Source organism: Diorhabda carinulata, chromosome X (assembly GCF_026250575.1).
Source record: "Diorhabda carinulata isolate Delta chromosome X, icDioCari1.1, whole genome shotgun sequence".
NCBI classification, from domain to species: Eukaryota; Metazoa; Arthropoda; class Insecta; order Coleoptera; family Chrysomelidae; genus Diorhabda; species Diorhabda carinulata.
The window spans coordinates 54,057,104-54,075,785 of record NC_079472.1 but is presented as its reverse complement, the minus strand read 5'-3'; the positions used below and the strand labels follow the sequence as shown (position 1 = coordinate 54,075,785).

At 33.1% G+C, this 18,682-nt stretch overlaps 1 protein-coding gene across 1 annotated transcript; it reads left to right on the top strand.

Moving 5' to 3' along the window:
• The first annotated feature begins 12,496 nt into the window (after window positions 1-12,496).
• LOC130902009 (KICSTOR subunit 2-like) lies at window positions 12,497-17,463 on the top strand. Its single transcript, XM_057813794.1, has 8 exons — window positions 12,497-12,732; window positions 12,813-12,953; window positions 13,534-13,682; window positions 14,585-14,861; window positions 15,025-15,206; window positions 15,715-15,823; window positions 16,160-16,258; window positions 17,276-17,463. The coding sequence occupies exons 1-8, from the start codon at window positions 12,652-12,654 to the stop codon at window positions 17,444-17,446; spliced, it is 1,209 nt and encodes a 402-aa protein (XP_057669777.1). The 5' UTR covers window positions 12,497-12,651; the 3' UTR covers window positions 17,447-17,463.
• Window positions 17,464-18,682: the final 1,219 nt, after the last annotated feature.

Sequence of the window (18,682 nt, the reverse complement as noted above, 5' to 3'; positions counted from 1 at the left end):
TGTCATGTGTAATTCCTCATGTAAAATTTTTCTAATCTTTTCTTAATCGGCGTTTACAGCCTCGGCAATCATCCGGATACTCAGTAGGCAATCTGCACGCACAATTTGGTTGATTTTGGTCAATGTTTCCGGAGTTGAAACAATCACAAGGCGACCTGGGTGCTGGTCATTTTCAGTGCTCTCTCGGCCTTCACTAAAGCGCTTACACCACTCAAAAACAAGCGCACGAGATAGAGAATTGTCCCAATAGGCAACAATTTTTAGCACTCAGCCGGAGTTTTTTTCAAGTTAACGAGAAATTTAAGATTGATACGTTGCTCCTGTTTTTCGGCACGAGAAAAAAACACGTTCGTTTCAATCCGCTACTGCACAAATACTATAATAGTAACGGAAACGTGATTTGGGACGTGCATAGACAAGATATCTAACTACCCAACGCACTCCTCGTTTTTTACCCCACCCGTCTAGGGCGCCCTCTAGGCGCACAGTCTTGTTATTTGATAGCCAGACCTCGTATGAAAACTATCTCAAAAGTATCATAAAATCTTGTGTCTTAAAATATTTGAGGTCACAACAATCTTGTTTCATATAGACTATCGGTGAAAAGTCTTTGCCCACCCTATAGTTTGTGTGATATGCGATTTTGTTAATAATGTAAATAGACTGATATGTATGCATGAAATAAAATAAAATCGAGTTAAATGCTGCACAAAAACACATAAAATAATACAAATAAAAAGATTTATTACTTTATAAACAGCAGTATGTAAACATTAATAAAAGTAATAATGAAGAAACAATAAATAAAAAAAATTATTACTGGAGAAAGGAAAAAAATTTTTATTCTTCATGCTATCGTTATGTACGGTTTCGCCATCTAGTGTCATATACAGAAGCTAAAAATTACGATTCGAACGAATCAGTCCGGATTTTAGAAGTCCGGACTTAGGATGTTGAACTGTATTATTTTGGTGCACAAGTTTGAAATTATCTGTAACAATTCCCACTAACAACCACAAATAATCGTCTATTTGGTACTATTCCTTTTACAGAATATTGAAGGGGAAGTAGAATATTGGTTTCTGACTTTCCTGTCCAATTTGTCCCACAATAACTCAATCGTATTGAAGTCTGGCAACTGTGACGGGCAAATAATTACTTTCATTGCATTGTTCTTTTCCAATTCTATCAAATACGCTTTAAACAGCTTCGAAAAGTGCTTGGAATCGTTGTCATGAAGGAAGATGAACTTTCTGCCGATCAGACGCTGGTCACAACGTACTACATATTCCTTCAATATTTTTGTAGACATCTTGTTTTAAAATCCCTTCAATTCTTACCAGGTCTTCAATCGCCCTTCCTCCAAAAGATCGTTTTGTTCTGCAACCTCTTAATTTTATTTTGACGGCTTCTTTCAATCTTCTTTTCACTGTAGAGGTACTCAAAGGCAAAACCTTAGATTCATTGATCTGAACTACTATCTCTGGATCAGTGAATCGTCGATTTCGTTTACTCATCAATACAATAAGTTTACCTTCAGCGGTTGTGGTTTTATGAGTCCGCCCTTAAGGTTTTCTATCGCTAAAGCTCCTGGTGGATGCATATTTTTTCAAGTGGTAATTGTAAGTCGAGGTATTTTTTATTCGGCGACAATGGTAAGGTTACTTTTACCTAGCCTATCAACACTTGCGATTAAAGCAGGACAGTTCTTCAGTTTTACCCGTTTTAAAGTGTCTGAATTTGCGTGAACGAAACCAATTCGTATACGAATATATTTCTGTGCAAAAAGTATAAACGCACGTTCTTGCGTTTTATAGAGCTAAGTTGGACTAAACTACAATTATAAACACCAACACACTGTTTACATTACCACTACACCAACACAATTACACTGTCTGACGTGCGTTTCGATAACCAAGTTATCGTCTTTAGAGACTGAACTGTAAACTCAGTCCCAATATACATCTGGGAAATTCATTTCTTAAAAAGAACATCATCCAGATGTGCACAATCACGCTGCAAACATCCCTCGAATCTAGATCTGAAATTGGTATACACTCGCTGGCAGATTGCGCGAGGAATAGCTGCTATTTCTTCTCGGATGTTGGTCTTCAACTGATTATTCGTGGCTAGGTTATTAGAGTAGACTCTACTTTTCAGGTATCCCCACATAAAAAAAATCCGGTAGTGTTAGGTCCGGACTTCTAGGCGGCCATGCAATGTCACTTCGGCGAGATATCAGTTTCCCAACAAACATCTAGTTTATGACCGCCAAAGAGGCATTAGAAGTATGAAATATCTTGTTGAAACCATGTCGTAAGATTATAGGTTTTAAATTGTTGCAGTTGCAAAAAGAAAAAATCTAGCCTTAACATGGCTATGTATCTTTCAGAATTTACAGTGACAGATTGCCCCTGTTGTGTTTGAAAGAAATAGGGTCCGATAATTCCGTGCGTTAGTATGGCCGGTTACTTTCGGCGAATGCAGAGGCTTTTGATGTTTTGCACGTGGGTACTCTGCAGCCCAGTAACGGTAATTCTGTCTATTGACGGAGAACAAAATATTGTTTAAACTCTGAAAGCATTCCAACATTATTCCAACAAAAGCTCGTCTTAAAATTAAATCATTTTGCTGTAATTTCTGCACAAGTTAAATTTTATACGGGTGTAATTTCAGATCTTTCGACAAAATATGTCGCAAAGATGTTCTAGATACCACAAGTTCGGCTGATCGCTTGGGAGTCGATAGACCAGGATTACGTTGAACTGAAGCTCTAACTTGTTGAATTGTGTCTTCTGTTCTTGTTGATCTTCTGATTGAGAGTCGAACCAGTAGTTTTGATCTTTCTGACCCAGGATCGAATCCTTACAAACTGATTTATATCATGTAATCCAAACTCACGCCGAACAATAGCGCATGCGAGTGCATGGTGATAGAAAATCTCATTTAGAAAAACTCATCACTTGTAAAACGGTTCGTTGCGTCAACATAATATACAGTATGTCTCATCAATAATTCGAGACATGTTAATTGTTGTATCTCGAGCCTAAAATAATAAGATGTAACCTAAATAATTTAGATGGAGGGGCTTACTGTATTACTATGTGTGTTCATTAGACGAATACACCGAGATAGATGGCTATCTCAAAGATCTATTGTGCTCATCCCTTTCTTAAAGTTGGGCTTCAGGTCTTCGTACAGTTCCAAAGTAGTGATGAATACTGTTATTGTGAGTCTTGGGGAGGTTAGTTCTTCACTTTCAATGCATTCAGCTATTGTGTGTTCCCGTATTTCACCATATTCCTCACAAAACTGTCATCACCTATAGTTATGCCTTTTTCAAATGTTTGTTTAGGGTAGTTTTTGAAGTGGGTTATCATTTTTTACTGTTGCTGTTGATTTGCCGAAATTAGTATGTATATGAAAATGAAACAACCCGCTCAATCCTTATGGAAATTCGACATCGGCCAATTTTTCTGAAACTTGGCACAATGATAATGAAGTCCAAGGGAACCATAAGAGGAGAGGCTTCGGCCAGTTTGTCTGAAACTTGGAACAATAATAATTTGAGGAAAGCTAATTAAAGTAGCAATGTGCACGAAACTCCAAAACTACCCCTGAAGAGTCCAAGGGAACCATAAGAGGAGAGGCTTCGGCCAGTTTTTCTGGAACTTGGCATAATGATAGTTTGAAGCAAGCTAATTAAAGTAACAATGTGCACGAATCTCCAAAACTACCCCTGACGAGTCAAAGGGAACCATAAGAGGAGAGGTTTCGGCTAGTTTTTCTGGAACTTGGCACAATGATAGTTTGAGGAAAGCTGATTAAAAGTCTCACTGGGTTGTCATTGATGTAGATAAGTAACTCCATATACATTCATTAATCAATTAAGCCAAGCTCAAGCGATCCTGGTCATTCAAGGCAATGTTGAAGAGACCCGGCCACTTACAACAAGGTATAGAAATCCAGTCAATCAAAGCAAGATTAAATAGTCCTGGCCACTAAAGGCAAGCCTAACCTTCCTCAAGCATTCCCATGCAATTAAGATGGTTGTAGATAGTCATTTTGGCTTTACATCCATTCTGCACCTATACATAGATTATATTTTGTACAAGACTCTACATATTATTGTTCTACTTCCAAAATACTTAGAGTCCTTCCAAAGAAGGCTATTTTTTTAGGGTTCTTGTGTCCCATTTCCGTAGGCGTTAGTGCTACTCCTTCAAGGTACTTAAGCCTTTTAGCGAAATGGGCAGGACATTCGCAGAGTAGATGCTCTGCTGTTTCTATGACTTTCTGGCAGAATCCGCCGTTGTCGTCCTCTGCCATGCCCATCGTATCAAGGTGTTATTTGACGAGGCAGAACCTCTCAGAAGACCGACCACCAGTTTCATGTCGTTTCTGGTCTTCACGAAAAGTTATTCAGATTTCTTAGCTGATTTGGTTATGAATCTTTTGTCTGGAGTATTTCTCCAGTAAGACTCCATCCATTGTTGATGGATAAATCACGTGGATTTGATACCCCAAGTACCATAACACTTGCTACGTGATCACAATCTTCCAAGTTCTCTTACATGTACATTACTTAATATTCTTTCATCTTTGAAATCTACCTCTTCAGTTTCTGCTGCATAAGCTATCCACATCTGATGTTTAATCCTCCTCGAAAATCTGGAATAGAGACTGTTTGGTATCAATCCAGGTTCAAATTGATAACCGTCTTCTCCATTTCTTGTAATCTTGACTTGAACGTATGCTGCAGCCAATCCTCATTGATACACGCCAACTGTAAGGTTATCTAATGTGAGGTGAGGAAAATTTGGAATTGCATCTTGATCTATCATTGTGTCAAGCTTCAGAACAACTGAACTCAACCAGTTGACTTCCTCCCAGGGTACCTTTGGATACTTCAGGGGTAGTTTCAATGGGTTTAGGGGGTTGCATGATTATTGAGACTTTAATCAGCTTGCTTAAAACTACCATTGGGGTCAGTTTCAGGAAAATTGGCTGAAATCCAATTTCCATAAAGATTGAGCGGAGTCTTTTGTCAAAAATTATTTATTTGGTTCATTTTGATTATGGAAACTAGAAGAAAATTGCCTAGCTAGAGAAGTAAGACTAACGGTGATATATTTAAAAATATATCAATTTTGTATTACAAATAAAAATTATAAAAAAAAATATCCTCTATATTCATTTTATACATTTTTCTTTAATCACAACACTTATTAAGGTATTAAGAACTCTATTACATCCGCCAAAGGGAAAAATTGAAAATTACATCATGTTTTAAGTTTTCAAATAAATCAATTAAATTTACAGTAGGGGAAGTATGAACAAAATGATATGTGATTATATTTATTTATTTGATGGTACTATCATCAATTATCATCGTGTTTTTCGTCATCTTATGCCGGACGAACTGTACATTTGAACAGAAATTTTGAACAGTTTTGTTTTGAATGTGTTTTAACACTGTTGGGTTCACAACGGACTTTGTGTTTACATCAGTCACGAACAGAAATGAATAAAAACTGTTCATCTAATTCCGCCATCAAATGTGACACAAAGTCACTTCACATTTCTCATAATCTTCATATAATATATAATTTGAGGAGGTTAACAAGATTGACACCAGCAATATTTCCAGCAGTGACCACAAATTCAGGAATAACGTGTATTTTGCTTTCTGGAATTGTAATTTTGAAAAAGGTGCCTTCATCATATACGTTTTCTTCTGGTAGGAACGTCAGTTCAGCCTTCCTGCAGGCTCCCGTAATCCGTAATAACCAAAGGAAACAAGTGACACATCGTAACCAACAATCGCCGATCTTAGAACAAGAAAAGAGGTCATTGCAATAAATGCAAGCGTAATCACTATCGTCGCCTTCTGTTTCGCATAAGCAATCTTCGCTTTCTGAACTATCATATCATCAAGCAGGAATATTCAACCAGTGTCTTCTTTTCTACTGGCGGATCCATGGGTCTGTTTTCAGCAATAGTTTTTTAAATATTTGGAGTAGAAGTTAAAAGCAAATCGTCTTTGACAGGTGTTAATTTTCTTTTTCCTTGGCAATGAATGAGCTGCCCCTGTGATTTAGGCGAAATCATCTTATGCTGCTCCAACTAACTCAACTGTATTAGACACCTCTACTCATATTTAAAAATCAAGGTCATCACATCAGAAACAAACTCCAATATAAGCATTGGTGATGGCTTGCGTTGTGTTTTGTCACTTCTTGCTGATGGATTTAAAATAAATAAAACATCGTTACTCGGATCTTCTTGGATTGAAGAAGTGTTGATACCTTCGCTTGATGGCAAATATGAGCTGGGAAGTTTAGGTGTACTGTTTGCAATATCCTCCTGATTCAACAGACATGTAGACAGATTTAAACATGTAGTCTGGAAAAATATCAGGACTAACAGACCAGATGCCTGTCATTTTAAAGTCATTATATGTATTATGAACAGTTGCGACTTTTCCATACGCTTCATTACCGATTTTTAATGGGTAACAACGCGCCCTGGACAATTTTTTAGCCACTTGATCGAAATAAATTTTTAGAGGTCCATAGATACAAACATCCAAGGGCTACTTTCTATGGGTGCAATGTGGAGCTAAACGGAACATATGAATACCATTTGCTTTGGCATAACTCAAACTTGATTGACCATCACAAATAAGTAGAACCAGATCGTCTTTGCTAGATTTCGTATACGCCTGAAAATGTTTTAACCATTTTACAAACACCTCACTGTTCATCCATCCGGATTCTTGTGCTAGTCCAAGCGTACCGGTGGGAGTTTCATTCAACTAGTTCGTTTTTCATGTTCTTTTTACGAAATATGATACATGGTGAAATAAATTAACCGATAGCATTTTTACAACACACTACTGTCGTAGCACTGGCAAGACAGCCGATTTATTTCCTGCCACTGGTGGCATGAATTTATTGTGGTTTCTGAACTGTAGTGAAGTTCCAAATTATGAAATTTCATCATAAATACGGAAAAATTAGCAACCTGTGGTTTATTAAACACTTGCGCTTTTGCAGCAAAAGTTGGTTCTGGGGCACGCAGAGAAATGTTCCCATTAGTACTCAGGAAACCTCGTAGCATATAACCTAAACAAAATGACATCTTTTTATTTGGTGTCCAAATGTAAATAAAAAACCATAATTCCATCAAACAATTAATGATTGCAATAAATCGAAATCACTGGGTTCATCGATTTTAATAGAAAAACTTACAAAAACAAATAACAACAAATAATTTAACAGAAAACACAGTCGCGGAGACGTAACTAAAACACGCCAATTTTTGAATAAAGTGACTATGTCATTTTGTCCATACATGTGATTTTGTTTTAATTATAAAATCGACGTTTTAAATTAAAACTATTGAAAATTTACTAAAGACCTTACCTTTAACAGAAAAAAATATTCATCCTAACCATAACCGTTTGGTAGAAAATAAATTTCTCAATGCACATCTTTAACAAGTTGCATCGGGCCCATTTGCCATTGTATTGTTGCAGTCTATCTCTCTTAGTCCACCCTCGCTTATTGATCTTTGTATTTCTTTCCATCCATGGTTTCCTTGGTCTTTCTCTTTTTCGATTTTCTGGTGGTATCCATCTCATTACTTTCTTTGGTAACCTTACTTTTGTCATTCTGTGAACATGGCCGTACCACACCAGTTGTTTACTTTCTGTACATGTTATAACTGTCTCTTCTACAATCGTTTATTCCTTCATTCTCTGATTGGTCACTCTTTCCAATCTTGGTGTCCTACATGCCCTTCTCATTGCGTCTATTTCTGTAGCTTCTATTTTCCTTCCTTTTAGTCACTACGTCTCTGATCCATATATTAACGTGCTTTTGATCGTGGTATCATATATTCTCATTTTTCTATCTCTGTACTCCATAGAATTCCATCAAGAGCTATTATTAACTGTTTTTTGTTGTAAATTCTCAAGTTTATTTCAACGTCATCCGTCCCATCTTAATTAAAATTTACAACTAAATATCTTTATCTATCACATTTTTTTATTGTTTCATTATTTCATAACAAGATCCGTGGTCTTCTCACTTCACCTCAGTCATCATTGTAATATTGATTTGAAGACCCCATGTTTCATACTCTTCTAGGAGTATAAAAGAGGGTTATACTTTTAAAAATTCTATAACTTCCTTTTGATTCATTTGATAAAGTAGATATAAGAAATAAAATAACTACCTACATTATTCTTCCTTTGGTGGATAGAATAGATGGAAGTTTTCTGTCAATAGATATAATCGTGATGTGTATGAAATAAAATTGATGAACCTGATCGAGTATTAGTTATTTGAGAAAGTTAACATTAGAAGTGATATTTTTTGTGATTTCAGTAGAAATGTTTTGTTGTATTTACTGGTGAGATAAATTTATATATATATATATATATATATATATATATATATATATATATATATATATATATATATATATATATATATATATATATATATATATATATATATATATATATATATATATATATATATATTAGTGAGTATATTTATTATTGCTTATGTCTTTCTAATTTGCCTATTTACTATTTTTTCTGTTTACATATTTCTATTGAATTAATAGTTTATTTTCATCTTCTGTAAATATTTTTCTTGAATAATTTGAAAATGTGTTCATTAAAATTACATGAACTAGATTGTGTTCAAAAATTCGAATAAACTTATTTGAATGCCACATGTTTTATTTTTCTATTCCGTAATTGATCAATTTTACCCTGGAATAATTCTGTACCTTGAAACAAAAAGGGCCAATGTCTATTTTCGTCAAATGACAGGAAACCCAATTTAAATTTGAGGAATTTTAAGAATCCTACTACAATTTTTGTACTATTATTTTTCAAAGTTGTAGCTTTTAATTCAGTAATGTTTTTCTCACTACAATCTAATGTTAGATTGATTTTTTTACTTTTTTATATTTTTCCCACATTTTCATGGACATTGGCCTCTTGACATTTTAGGTTTAATTTAGGATTAATGGAGATTGGCCTTTTTAGCCATACAAATCTGAAGAAAAGTAACGGTTTTAATGAAAAAATAGTTTTATTTATAACAAAAAATCAATAATAATGGTAGGAAATGATACAGTAATGAAATATAAAACAAACTGCTAATTCTTAATATTGTAATTTTGTTTGAAAAAAAATTAACAAAATTCAATAACGAAACAGATTTCTAATAGAGAAGTCTTACATGTCTTCCTCTCCCTCATCATATTCAGGCCCATACGGTAAATAGTCTTTTTCTAAGTCTGCGGAAGATCTTAAATTATTATAGTAGGGCTGATTGTAGCTGCTAATATACTTTTGGAGAGACTTCAGATCTTTTAATTTTGATTCGTCCAACGGTAACGGTGTATTGTTTAAGGGCAGCAACTCATAACATTCGTGCACAGAGAGTCTTTTTCGTAAAGAACCTTTCCTCAAGTCAACTAACTTAAATTCTTCTTCATGTGTCGATCTGTAGAAGTACTGATATTTATGGTCTCGATCGAATTTCAGCTCCTTGATATTAGCCCAGTGCACTGTCTCTAAATCCTTATTGGTGGTTTTTCTATTGACCAGCCTAGAACGAATCAAAGAACGGAAATCCAGAAATTCACATTGAGGCACTTCAATTACATTCAATGGTGGTGTTCGCGGTATTGATTTAATAAAGTTGCACCAGTCGTGGGGTACTTCAATATCAGCATTGGTCCTTTTCTTGGCGCTGTCTCTATGGAAGCATGAATTGTGTCAGCTTCCATGTGAGTGTGCCCTGGTTCCATGAAATGATGAAAAATGAACTTTAATCGACTTTTATTTTCGTTTTTGATTTGTATCATTAAATGGCACAGCATCACGACCATATATATATTTTTATTTTGGCCAAAACACGAATCGTTGTACATGTGGAGTTCTTCTATCTCTGGAGAAATGGATTTTATAAATTTTCGAATGCAAGAGGCAATTTCTTGGCCTCCACGGTTTGCGATACTTTCATTCCATAGGTAACAAGATCCTTGACTTCCCAATACAGTCGTGTGATAGACCTGTGAGGTTATACGTCCACAGTTGTCTCTTGTAGAAGGAGACACCATTTCTCAAATAAGGCGTAGGAAAACACTTCTCAAGGTCAAAAGAAGCAGTAGCATAATTTGTACTGGATTTACTCTTTTCTTTATCCTCCTTTTTCCTTTTATAAGCATATTCTGCTAACTTAAGATGAGCATGCTTCTTTTTTTTTTAGAGCCAACTTTTTTTCTTCATCGTCATCATTACAAGTTTTGATTGACATTACATAATTGTCACATTTAGCACATGTGTCGTTCTTCGATAATTAAAACCTTGATGTCTATCACAGTGATTTTTTTTGTATATAAGTAATATCTTACTGTAATATATGTTTAAATCTTTAAAATATATTTTTTTTGTATTTTTTAATCTAATAAATGTTTTGTTGCGAACTGCATTAATATTTATTTAAATAAGAATCTACGCCACTGGTATATCAGTCTGAAGCGACAGAGAGGGACAGTGAGGCAGACGATAACTAGTCGATGACGCCTGTGGCCTTTTCTTAGTTGATTCGTACTTTAGTACAAATAACATTCAAACACCCACTACATGGAATCAACAGATGGAAGAGATAGTACGGTAAGGTTATGCTAACACACTGGCCTCATAAGGAGGAGGCCCTGTTAAGAAACTTTTCTTTACAAGAGCCAATGTCCAACTAGCAGTGACATTGGCCATTTTTGCATTTCCAGTAAATAACTTTGGCCGTGACAAAATATTTGAGTTTCAATGATCTAATAATAAGAGGACTTTGGTCCTTTTAACAATTACTATATGTCGCATCCTGAATTCAATTGTGCATTTAACTCAAATTTTGAAATTTTGGACATTGGCCCTTTTTGTTCCAAGGTACAGAATTAATCATAATAAAGAAAAATAGATTGAATGTGTGCAACCAGTTTTAAAGGAAAACGGTTTATACTAGGAATAAAAAAACTTTTTACCAGCTATGTAATCCACATATATAATTTTATGGTAAACGTCGTCTAAATTGTAAACATGAATGGATACCTCTGCTACTTATTTGGACGAATTGACCAATTAATTTATTTGGAATTGCACATGTACAATGTAAAAACTAATTACCCTCTAACAATGTTTCTCTCTCTCGCTCTATCTAACAATAAAAAAATTAAACGTCCAAATCCACGTTTTTCTTGTATCCTCTCTACTGATTAGCATTAACGAAATTTCAAAATAATTAAACAGGGGGTCAACTTTGCGGAAGTAAGAGTGTTTAGGTGTGTAGGTGGTGTTGTGATTAGTAGTCTTCCTGCGTAAATTTTTTTCTGAGATGCTTTAAGGTAGTTGTTTTGTTTAGGTTATTCTGTGAAAATACTCCTTGAATATAAATTATTATTTGAATTAAAATATTCAAAACAGAACAAAGGGACTATACTATTCTATTCGCAAAAAAGCAGTAATCCGCAGAATATGTTTAATTGTGACATTATGAGAGTCGACGAAAATACTTTGAACAAACAGACTATTTTATATATTTTGTATATTTGTTCAAATGATTAATGGTTTCGAAATAAAATGTTTATGGTATGGCGACTCTAAAGCGGGATTTACATTTACGAGTACTCGGATCCGAGTTACCCTACTTGGAGACAAACTCTGAAATGTAAATGTTTACTTGTACAGTGTTCCCACTTGGATACGAGTTAGTATCAAGTAGAGCGCAAACCGAGTCCTGTCTCCAAGTAAACGTGGTTATTGAGACTTAAAATGGCGGAAACTAAATTTTCGGCGGAACAGATGGAACAATTTATTGATATTTATCGATCTTTTGATTGTTTATGGGATGTGAAGTGTAAAGAATACCGTGACATTAACAAAAGAAATAACGCCTATGAAGCAATGGCGGATATTATGAACATTACCATAGAACAAGTGAAGAAAAAAATAAATAACATTCGTTCCACGTCCATCCGCATGAAATTCTTAAAATCTTTCCCGTCTTGGGTTAACAAATCTTTTAGCAGATTTTCTTCAATTCCAAGTCTGTGGCGCTCTTGTAAATGTTGTTTAACCCAAATAGTTCTATTTCGTTTAACTTTGTCATATTCTTTCCTCTTTTTAAACACCATAAACAATACTAAAGTTACAGCGGCACGTTTTTTTCTTGAAGGAGCCATTTTTAAACACAAAAAGATTTGAATTTACTCGGACGTAATGTAAACGATTGAACTCAACTCGCAAATATAACTCGGATCCGAGTACTCGTAAATGTAAATCCCGCTTAACCTGTTTTCTCAGTATATTTAGAGTATATAATCTTAGGTATATTTTGTTATACTTCACGTTAAATAACAGCTTTGTTCGCTGGTCTGCTTCCGAAGGTTTGCTCTTGGTGGCTGCACTGGAACTGGACCAATGCAGGCCAGTCAATTAGTTTTGGTGTACTTCGAACATAATATGTCAATTTCGGATTTGACATTTGATATAACCTCCAAATTATATTATTATGTAGGTGAATATCTTTGATAGAAAAATAGTAATAGCGTTTTATTATTTTTAAAATGGAGAGTGAAGACGAATTTCTACATACGTATTTTACCCATGTTTCGCAATTATGTTATGAAAAAGCAAGAGAACATTTAGTAAGTATAGAACTTTTATTAAAAAATAATACTCTCTTACCTTATAACTTGTTATTGATTGATATATTTATTTTGCTTAGGAAAAGGAAAAGGGGCTTAAAGGGCCAGTTACACAATGGGGTGCTTTTCTAAATTTATTACAACAACTGGCTTTGGCAGAAAAAAGTTATATGGAAATTGGATTTTTGCAAAATAAACATAAAAGCTTTTTACGAAAAGACGTAAGTAATATTTGTTGTTCCTCATCATACTTTTAATTTGCATATCTATCATTCACATTTATTCCTTGCTTTGTTTATGTGAATATATATTTCATTATTCAAAGTTTGGTTGAAGCTACATTCTGTAACATACAATTACAAATAAAAACAGGTATAATGACTTTTCTATAATATATTTTTTTGGATTGCTTATCCAGTTAGTTGATCTATAAAGTTTCTTTTTTAAATTGTCATTAACATCTATTAGAAAATTTTTCATAAACATATTTATATATCTTATATCTATCTATATAATTTCATCTAAGATACTTTTTACATTTATGGATTTGTTGCACTAGCACTAGCAAGTAGAAGAATAATTCAATTTAAAAATTGATAAATAGAATTGAAAATAAAATAACTTCTAACTCTCCTAAAGTTACAATTTTTCATATACAAATCAAATGAAATATGTTAATTTAAAAAGCAGGCTTGAAAAAGAAAACCTAAATCAAATAATACATAAAAATTAACCAACAAATTTATGTATTAACAGCAATGCAATTAGGTAAGTTATTTTATACATTACATTGTTTTATAGAACTCTTTGAGATCAGTCTATGATAATATGAAGAATGACTTGAAAAGATTGGAGGACAATAGTAAACAACCTTCTATTCACAGCAGTATTCAAAAAGGAATTAAAAATTTGACGCAATTTGTAACTGCAAGGATTAATTTAATTGATTTGTATCCTTTTGTAGAAATATTTGTTTTATCAGATAAAAATTTGTTGTTTATAACTCAAGTCTAACAAACTAAAAAATAAATTAGCCAGCTACATTGTCAACACATTAAAAATTCAATTCAAACTTTACCACAGATGGATTGAAACTAGTGTTTATAATTTAACAGTATTTGAAATATTTATTATTTGGACAAGACTTGGGTAAACACTGGGCCACTGGACAGTATTTAAAACTATGCGTTAACACAATCAGGAAAGTTATTCTTGAAAATGTATTGAAAGGTTTTCAATCACAAACAGCCAAAAGACAGTGGCTTAAAGAAATTATTGTGAAAAGTGACAGTGGATTTCTATAATAAAGTAGTATAGATACAAAAATTGGTGACCTCAATTGAAATTTGAATCTTCCAGCACTGTATAGAAAATCATTCTATTATTGTAATAGAGAACACTTCATATCATAGTCGCCTCAAACAGTCAAAAATGGTTATAAAAGGGAATTAGATGTGATGGTACCTACTGTACTTAAAACAGAGTTAAAGCAACTATCAAACTACATGGAGCCAATTATATTAAATACATTGTCAAACTTCAAAACCATACACTGAATGTGGTCCTCACATTTTGCATACTCAACTCCATCCAGCGCCCAATCTAATAAACATAATTACATATGTTGTGATGATTGTGGCTCGACAAAAAGATAAAAATTAATCAATTAACCTATGTGTAGGTGTGTTAAATTTTTTTAGTTTTTCTTCCGTTTTTCTACAGAGAATCTTTATTAAAGACGACATTTTTCAGCCTAAAAAATTTTGGAAACCATATTTATTTGTTGGTTTATTATTAATATTATTAGAATAACACTGACACTGAAAGTTTTGTCCTTAAAGCTATTTACCAGATATGAAAAAATTTACAATTTGGGAGTTAGTAAACAAGTGCGTTATACCGAAATTTTATCTCAAATTCATTCTGTTATTGAAAGACACAGTGACGGTTTTATTGATATAAGCTTTATTCCAATAAAAGCAGTTTTTAGTTTAGAATGTGAAATTTTGGAACAACTCTTTGAAGCCTTGGTACAGTTACAAAAGTTGGAATTTTTGTCACCGTTGGCTTCAATTCACGGTGCACATACAAGGCTCGCAGTATGGGAAACTAAAATGCAATCACGTGAAGTGAGTACAAATTTTGAAATTCATAGTTTTTTGTTTCCATCAAAATTTTAACCAACAATTAGTGATAAATAACATACACTGAATACTGATAAATTCGCGTTAAAAAATGCATTTGTGATAAACAAATATAATTATTTTAGAGAAATTAATTTTCTGTTATTAGATATGGAAACTTGGAATATTTAAAAATAATCCCCTACCATCACTTTTCCAATGGCTTCAAAAGTTGAAGGGATCTATTTTAAGTAAATTTAGTTTGTATTTTCATGACATACTGGCTGAACAAACAACACCAAATGATATGAGAATACTTTGTTCAAAATTGTATAATGACCATTATCAAAAGTAAGTATTTGAAACATTCAAATGTAATTTATAGGAAATGGTTAACTGTTCTCAAATTTTGACATTTTTTGCTATATTTTGATATATCAAACCCTTTAAACTAGATCCAGTAGTATCCTAAAAAATTATGAAATGCTTGTTCTTATCAAAATATTAGATAAATTGAAACAATTGAAGACCACAAGCCCATGCAATTGCGAAGAAGACATAATTAGATAGTTAAAGTCTCTAAGGGGTTGTGGAAGGACTTCCTTTAACATTAAAGTAGTACTGAAAACGAGAACTTATTTACAGTAATGGTAGAAAAATCTCTTTCAATGACTCAATAAGTCATTACTATAATCAGTTCTGATGAAATTATTATTTACCTAGTGAATACATTAATTCACTACTATTATTTAAAGACAATTATTATTAGGTGTATATTAAATGAAAAAATTATGTAAGTTCTCTGTTCTACTTATATTTATATTTTTCTATTTACTTATTTATAAATGTTATTTTTTAGAATTGTCAGTTTTCAAAAGAAATCTGATGCTGCTTATGTATTACTGATTCATGACATGACAAATGTTTCCAATCCAACACATAATAGAATAATAGTATCTTACCCACAAGTAAGTAGTTGGGATTTTTGGTTTTCTGTTGATATACATTCTGAACACATTGCTTACCACCGCAATGCTAATCCCCCCAATTATGCTGTCAAGGGAAACATTTGGTCTCTGAAGATTATAATATGGTTAATGAAACATATTAGACAGTGTATTTACAAGGGTTGATGTAATGGTAAACAGTGTTCAGCACAATTAACAATTCTTTAATAACATAATTGTGTTTCATAAGTATGCTACCGGAAATTGGGTCAAAATGTTTGTTTAAATTGTTAGTTCAAGTAATAATTATTCAAATTCATGAGTTTTATCATCAAGGTTTTTTTTTTTATTTTTTAGCGAATATTTTTAGAAACGGACATAATGTTAAAAATGATATCTGAAACTAACAATGAATTGCAAACTACAGATAAAATTATTTACAAGTTTGTGAGTCAGGTATGTAATTTTTAATTTGAATATTTTCACAAAAGTCCAAAATTTATATGTACATATAGCAAGGAACATCAACTGACATGATTTGAATCGAACTGTTCGTATAAAATCTATCTAGATATTTTTTTGAAAACTGGTATATGATGATATTCCGAGGAACTCGTTTTAGATAAATTGTTTTCAGTTTTACAAATAGCAACCACATTTCATCTTAGCTTACGACAAAGGGTCAACAAACAATATTTATTAATAATTTGACTTTGAAGCTCAATTATATCAAAAGCATTTATCATGTCTTGTTCTAGATTTAATAACAAGATTAATTGAATTTTTATATATGTGGGTAGACGAACACCCATTAAGACACCCTGACGTGGTTTTTGAAAAAAGCAAAGCTGATGGCACTTATTTCAACTCTAAACTAATATGGGATTTTGTGTGTGTGTGTTTTATAAAGGTTTGAATAAAAAATAATGTTACATATCTTCAGAGCTTGGTATTCTGCCTGGTATATCGGACTGGTGACATTTCCCATACCGACTAAAATTGAACTAGAATTAACTGGTAATCAATAGGGCAGAAACCCACTCATAATAATGCACCTATGAACAATTCTCTAGACTCGATGATGAAAATTGTTGAAATTGTCGATGGCCTCTCCTTTCGTCCGATATCACGGTTAATTTTTGTTTTAAATAGTTTAAAAAATATTAATGCGCCGCTATTACCAAAAGGAGATTGCCAAGAGGCAGTTAGTAATGATATTTCGATCTTTGTAAGAACCTCATAGTGCCTCACATACCGGATTTTGAAAGATTCATATACAAAACAACCAGTTGAAACTTTTGTTATATTGTTTTCAATTTTTTATTCATTACTATGTGTTTTACAGTTGTTTATAGTCATATTGTTCTGATTTTCAAATCTAATTTATGTTCCGAGCTAAATGTACATATTTTGTTGTACCAATACTAATTAATTATTGTAATACCAAATAAAAAATACAAATTTTTATTTTAGGAACAGTGTACATACATTCTTACTATGATAGAACCAATGATCTACCTCATTATTTTATTCGAAAATAAGAAGTCCGAAAAAGACGCTTTTATATCAAATTTTGTATTAGAGTTTTGCCAAAATTTACGATGCACAAAATTATTCACATCTCTAAAGAATACGAATAAATGATTATTGTAAATTAAAAATATTCCAGTGTTTTTATTGTTATTCAAATCCTATTTTTGTTTGCATTAAAATCGACCCCACTCGTTCAAACATCATAATAGTGCCAGAAATCAACTTTTCTGGTTTTAGAGACTCTTGCTTGATCTAATAAATTCACATTGTTTCTGACGAGACTCTGTCACTTACATGAACACCTTGAGATCATAAAAACATCGCCAGTGACTGCAGGTTTTGTGGAGAAGAGCGTAAAACACAGGAACTTCTGCAGGCTCCTGGGTTTTCGGTTTAACTCTCTGAATTTGTCTTAAATAATAGTATTCATACATGCTCTGACACTGTATGAAACGTAACATAAATGTCCAGACTAGCTTTTGCAAAGTATAAATCGCTTGTTTTTCAATTTTTCATAAATAACTTGACTTGGTGGCTTGTAATGCCAGTATGTGTACTCATTGCAGTTTCCATGCTCTTTAAATTACATCTCCAATAGTCACCTTTAGTTCCTGGGAGGATTTTGGTACTTCAGGTCCTGGCTCTTCTCTTGATGTTCAGTGGAATTAGGGTCAAACTATTCCATAACAGAAGTTCCAACCTCGTTCAGGTATTGGAAAAACTGATGCGATATCTACTTACGCTCTTATGAAACCGTTGGATGCATGTATTTTGGTAGCCCATAATACAGAAGATTGCATAAAGATCCAGCTACGAACTTAATATCAGTTTGTGTTTCTAAAGAAATTCTGCCACTCAGAGTAAACGAAACTCCAATCTCAACTCGTTATTCAATATAAACCTGTACAATTTTTCTCTGACTTTGGTATACGTTTCCAAAAAGATTGATTTTATACTCATCCCTTTTCCAATCAACGTGAGTACGAGCAAATTGAAGTGACAGGGAGGGTTAATGTCTCCGATATAGGCTTCTGATGAAAGTGCTTTGAAGACGTCTGGTCACGACGTTTTGATTCTAACCTACCTGGAGGAGCGGACTGGAATAATCAAATTTTGAATAAAAAATTATTTGTTCAACATCGCAGAGTAACAGATTAAGTTATTAAAATTGGTAAATGAGGGTGTCAGAAGAAATGCGTCATTATTATAAATTTCCTTTCTGGTTGCATCATTTCTTTTGATTGCTGTTGGACTAGGAACCCGTACTAAAGAAACTACTATTAATTATTATATTTCCATGCTTATTGCACGCATCTTTCAATGGCAAGGGTTAAAAAATAGAAAAAC